We start from the raw sequence: 6379 nt of genomic DNA on the forward strand, positions 1-6379 counted from the left end.
TCAATTGCTTAAGTTGTCAGTGAACAATGCTTCAGGGTTTGGTTGATTAGAGTCACGGGTCCTGATTCTAGCTCAAGAGAATTGTCCATGGAAAAGTACTCAATGGACTGCCTCAGATGATAGACCAGGGACATAATATATGCATTTCTTATCTGAGCCGTCTTCCCTTTAATAAACCAAAATGCTATTTTTGTACCAACTCGCTCTGCTCTTCTCTCACTCCTTATTAAACATTTATTTCACTATCCCCTCAATTCCTTTTAACTGATTCAAATGTATTCCATTTAATGCATTAATCTGGATTCATGCTCAGTTGTGCACGACGGTGTAACGCACCGAAAATAGCAGATCTACATGCTTACAACACGTTGCAGCATGACAGTGTGTGAGCGTGGAGATCTGCTATTTTTTGTGTGCTCCACCACATGCAATCAAACCCTTTAGTATCCCTCTAGTCTACCACATTTTACTTTACTAATGCTTCCCCTTCCCAATCACAACACTGGCGTATATTAGCAGCATTTGCACAAAAAAAAACACAATTAGTGCTTGAACTTTGAGCTGGCTTCTTTAAATATGAATTGCAATTTGCTACTTTCTCAAGTTCTCAACACATAAATCACAGAGCCCCATTCCGCTCAAGTGAAGCAGAGTGATGGGTACTACTCATTGAAGCTAGTAGTGAAGGTTACAGTATGGGTTGTGCATATGCAAACGGATTTCTTTTCTCGTTGTAATAAGCCCATTGTCCTTGAAGTGAGTGCTTTTCAGAGGTTACGTCATACGCATGGGTGCATCTATGGAATGTTCCGCTATGCTGGTACTGAACATGTACAAGCGGGAAACTCACTCAACGCAACACCTTGCACTGAAACACTTACATACAACTGTTAACAGATCTGCCCCCTTGTTGCCGACATTCACTATTGAATGACGGCAAAAAGCCTTTTGTCATGGGATTATTTTAACAGTACCCCCTCTGTGTTATGAGTTTATTTTGTCCTTTATCTCAGCTGTTGACATCGTCTTTTATGTTTTCAACTTCTTGAGCATTTTTTGTGTTACTACAGCATTGCCACTGAGCCAAGGTTTCCATATTCTAATCTAAAGAGTTTTACTTCAGAAAATACTGTTATCATCATGAGCTGCAATTGAACTGGCTCTTATACCACAGACGATAGAATATCGTTACCTTGCACAAATAATGGCCAGTCTTTTTGCCTTTGTTTTTCAGAAAACAAATAACTGAACCAAAACAAACTAGCCTATATGATATTTGAATATGTCTTAATCATTTCACCCAAAAGGTGTTGTTACATAACTAATAAGAGGATCTTGAGATTGGCCATTAAAGAGTGTCGCAGTCCCGTCCGCTACCAGGGCCCAGGAAATGATTCCCTGTTCATTTTCCTCAAAGACTTTTCAAAAGTCTTTATTTAAAGACCTTTTAAGCCTCGTACAAAGCCAACTCGAGGCGTGAGAAATCATGACAACAAACACAATTTTTCGGGCCGAACAAATAATTAGAAAGAAGAAGAAAACAGCAGGTTAAAACACTTTTTTTTCTTGTTTTTCTTCTTTGTAATTATTTGTTTGGTCCAAAATATTGTATTACTTTGCATAAACAAAAATTAGAGCCTTGCACACTGAAGGATGGAAACGGAAGCTCTTTGGATACAAAACATTGTCTATACTCACCAAAGTGCAAAAAGTGACATGGTGAAAATAAAGTGACATTTCTGTCTATTTTTTGCATCCAAAGAGCCTCAGTTTTCATCCTTCAGTGTGCAAGCCCTTTCTTTTTGTTTATGGTCTTTCATGCTGGCCTCTCACCCCTGTTATAGTAAGCCTTGAGTTTAGAGCGCAAACTTCCCTACCTCCTTAAGTCTATGCAAATGTTACATAATGATGTTTCGGTAGGTATTTGTTGCTTGTAAAAAGCCTCAATATATATAGCCAATTCTTGAGCTCTGCTCAAAGTGTGTGGCATTTCTTATTCAATCGTTTATTTGTTCAAGTGTGCATCAGTAGCACCAAAAGGGTTTGAGAACCACCAGGGACAAATTAGCCATTGGGCCAGTGGGGCCGTGGCCCAGGGGCCCTTGGCTCTCAGGGGCCCTTCAGGGAAATTGGACCGCGTGGTACTGGGTTTGACGCCCTGAAAAGGGCTCCTGGGGCCCTGCATTGGCCATTGATTTTGTTAAATTTAGGTCAAAAAGATGATAAAAACACGGAAAAACCCTCGTGGGGGTTAATCCGTCCCTGAGAACCACTGGTCAGAGTGTTTTGAAAAATGTTGTCTTTGAAGAAACTTAAATGTGGTAGTGTAGGTAAATGGCGTTGTGTTGTTCCAAACAGATGCATACATGATCTCATTCACTGTGAACTTTACTTGATGCAATATTCCCAGGCCATGTGATTTCGAGCAAGCACTTGTAAACAATTGAAATGGTAGAACACACTGCTTACACCAACATTGATAGTCATTCAGAGGACTCTCTCTCCCTATGGCATCATCTACAGCAACTTCATTGACTATCATCAGTGTTGTGTAAATTCACGTTTTTTGTTCATTTCAAACATTTCACCACTTAAACCTTCCATACGTAGTACTTGATTTGCTCCTTGTCCCCCCTACACCAAACCTCTTAGCCGGAAATAGCCGATCTACAAGCTCACAGCGCCTCACAGCGCAAGGCGTTGTGAGCTTGTAGATCGGCTAAAATGTTCCTCAGAATAGAGATGCTAGGGTTCAAGTGGTTCATATAAAATAATACAAATCCTCTCACACAAAGATTTGGCAGACCCCCTATAGGGGTCCCAGACCCCCTGTTGAAGACCCCTGGTCTACAGTGTGATATCATCCTGTGATGATTCAGTGACAAAAGTAAAAAACATCCCTTTTTCCTAGACTTACTGCTGTTCTGTTATCTACTCTTGACACCTTCCATCTATGGCACATTAACAGACCAATGTAATGATTGTCTCTGAGTCAAACCAGCTGTTACAAAGAAATATTAACAATGCATTTTTTTTCATCAATTATTCTTTTTTTGTTTTGTTTCTTCCATCCACTATTTTCACTTTTACAGACAATATGTACCGTAGACTGGAAAAACCAAATTCTTATTTTTTTCCTCGAGGTTTTGAACATTCAAAAAATAACGCCCAAAAACATCCACTTTGAAGTGTTTTCATAGCAAGATACATCAAATTCTACATTTGTATTTCATGGTTGCAGCTTCTCTGTTCAAGTCATTTGTTCATAGGCTTGCATTGTCAAACACATCCAGTATTCCTGTTTACAAAATAGCCGTGGTCCCTTCAAATACCACTGCAATTCAAATGAGAGAAACAAAGATACATTCCAAATGTGGCCAGTAGAGCTTGTCCAAAACACTGATTTAAAGTAAAGCTTTAATTCCACAATAAGAGGAAACGGCACTCGATGCAAAATTAACATTAATTTAAACGTCTTTGGTGGCAGGAGAGGAGGGGGTGTGGCGTTATCACAGTTTGGAGTGAGACAGTAAAGACTTGCTCAAGTCCTTCGCCTCTCCTGCCGTTCTGACTCGATCGTACCCCAGCACGGACATGGAATGGTGGCAATAGTCCTCCACTTGTTTGATCTGCTGAATGCTGAGCACTGTTCTCCATGCACTGGCAGCCTGTGTGGCGTTCCTGGACGAGACTATGAACGGCTTGGAGGACGAGCTGGAGCCGCTGGTCATGTTCAGGGCGAATGACTCGATGTCGTGGTTGGCAGTCAGGTTGGCAAAGCGGTAGATGCTGCGCAGAGTCTTCACCGGGCTCTCCACCAGGTCCTCGTACCGCACGGCCATGTACTTCCCCTTGAGCCAGCTGGGCGGGTTTAAGGCAGTCCTCAACGTCCTGGAGGTGCGGTCGCAGATCACCTCCATCGCACCGATCGAGTGGTAGTCTGAGCCGTCCTTCTTGTTGGCTTTGTGGCTGGGGTCCACGAAAGGTATCCGGCGCAGTTTAGGGTCCCTACTCCGGACCACCTGTAAGTTCTCCCTTATCAGGCCGTGTCTGGATTTGATCCTGGAATTGGCCACGGCCCGGGGGTCTCTGACAAGGTGAATCACTTTCAAGTCCAAGGAGGGGTCCTCCATGAGCGGGGCCAACACGTTCACGTCCAGAATGCGAACCCCTTTAATGACTATGGTGTTGTATTTGAGGCACTCCTCCTCTAACAGTCGGAGGCTCTGAGGGGGGCACTTTTTACACAGCTTATCGTCCACCATGCCCACCACCTCCTTCCTGTAGGCCGAACAGAGCGGATAGGAGCACACCACCTTGTTGAGGGTAGCCCCAAAGAGTCCCAGGGAGGTAAAGTTCTTTCCTCCGGGGCTGTTATACAACTGAAAAACAGAAAGGTCACAGCGATACAAGGAGCTCAGCATGTCCCGGGCTGCCCCTTGCAAAGAAACGGCATCGCCCGGGTACAGTTTTTGCCAGATGTGCCACATTGGCTCGTACAGGAAGAACACTTCCGGATTTTGGTTAAAAAGCTCCCCGAAAAAGGAGGAGCCCGATCTCCAGGTGGTCAGCACATAGACCAGCTGTCTCTTTTTGGCCAGGGATGGCCTGTACAGGAAGCGGATATCAGATCTGCTCTGATAAGTGGTGCTTCTCATCTGACGATTACACTGCTGGGGCTCTTTAGTCCATTTGTAGTTGGCCAAGTTCAGCATAGTGAGCACCAGCAGTAGGAAATAGGCCATAAATAACACAATCCTCTTTCGGCGTAGGACTTTCATCACGATCCCAGGCTGTGCTATTATCTTAGTATGGTTCCTGTAGGTTTTGAGCTTCCTCCCATAGCCAGCATCCTTTTCCCAGGGTGCTGTCAACTTCAGTTGTTGATGATATTGTTTGCCTCTCATCTGTAACCTCGGGAGAGTGGGTCTTATGGCTTGGTGAAAGCTGCTCACATTTACAGTGCACTAAAAACACGCTCTATATAGGAGCTGGCGAGCAGTTGGAATTCCACTTATTAGGTAATACAGTCGCCACCAATTAGATATCGCACTAAAAAATCTAAAAACACGATAACGCGTATTCACTGCACTGCGCAATGCTCTTCTTCATATACGAAACAGAAACACGTCGGGTTATATTGACGTTGTCCATTCCCGAACGTTACAGTAATTCTGCAACTGGCCCGTGGTCAAAATAATAAAGAAAACAAGCCTTCATCGAAATAACAAGACGCCCTGTTTGTCCATGTTCAGCAGATGCATCTCTGCGCAGTTATCATGAGATGCATCCCTGTGAAATGCAGCCTGGAGTCAGATTCAAGCGTTGCGGACAATAGAACCGGGATCATTTCGCTCGTCGGCTGCAACTTACGTTATATGCCGTTTATATGCCACGGGGGAAAGAGATGAATGGCCGCTATATATCCAGAGGGCTGCGGTATTTCATAAAGTATATTCCTTTTCTTCCTGATCTCCCGTGCGTCCAACTACTAATACAAACTGGACTGATTCAATCAGAATACAGGGACTAGTCCCTCCCTCCGAGGGATGCGATTGGCTCCTAGCGTGTCCACGCGCGTCTGCCAGTCGAGCCATTGGCTGTGGCGTGCGTCTGTCAACTCTGTCCTGTCCCCCCCCTCCCGACATTACAATGGTAGACGGTGGGAAATGATGCTGTTGTTATGGTACAAAGAGGTCTGACTTAACGCTACAATCTCCATCCTTTAAACTTAATTTTCCATATAAAATACACGTCTACCTACACTATTTTTACATCACGTGTGGCTATTTGGAGACTATTAAAAGATTACGCAACGAGATTCGTCTGGACAGCAACTTATATGTTGATCTTTCTTTTCTTTATTTTTTTCCTTTTTTTTTAAACAAAAGCGAGCCAAGTTGATGGCAGTCCTCTTTGGACATTGGGATTGGAGGATATTAGCTCGCCTCTGGTCCTTAGCCTTATACCCTTAAGGACTTCTTTAGTGGATAACTGGATAGGTTATAACCGTTATATAGCCTTGGATCAAGGGTATGGCTATCATAGATATAGTTTATCGATTTTGAATTTGCATAAAAGTAAAAGTCAGGAAACCAATGTAAAAAGGGTGAAATACCCTACATGTGGTCTTATACTCTGATCCTCAGGCTATAGCAGCTATTAAGACTACACTAACGAGAATAGCCTGTATATTACATTGGTTTTGTCTTATCTGCCTCAATTATAACTTTTAGCATGCCATAGATCTGTGGCACAGATCTATAATAAAAAGGCATAACCTGATTTATATTTTAGCCTACTCCAGTTGCAGTTCCCCAGGCAGTCAACACGCACGGGTCAGCGCGCAGCGCGGTGTAACTGACAATCCTCTCTGCTC

At 43.5% G+C, this 6379-nt stretch overlaps 1 protein-coding gene across 1 annotated transcript; it reads right to left on the minus strand.

Annotated features, from left to right (window-relative positions):
* Positions 1-2721: 2721 nt before the first annotated feature.
* chst2b (carbohydrate (N-acetylglucosamine-6-O) sulfotransferase 2b) lies at positions 2722-5490 on the minus strand. Its single transcript, XM_080794389.1, has one exon. It carries the CDS (start codon positions 4905-4907, stop codon positions 3510-3512), a length of 1398 nt encoding a protein of 465 aa, XP_080650515.1. The 5' UTR covers positions 4908-5490; the 3' UTR covers positions 2722-3509.
* Between the last annotated feature and the right edge of the window lie 889 nt (positions 5491-6379).

Source organism: Protomyctophum bolini (assembly GCF_963924005.1).
Source record: "Protomyctophum bolini genome assembly, chromosome: 21".
Taxonomy (NCBI): Eukaryota; Metazoa; Chordata; class Actinopteri; order Myctophiformes; family Myctophidae; genus Protomyctophum; species Protomyctophum bolini.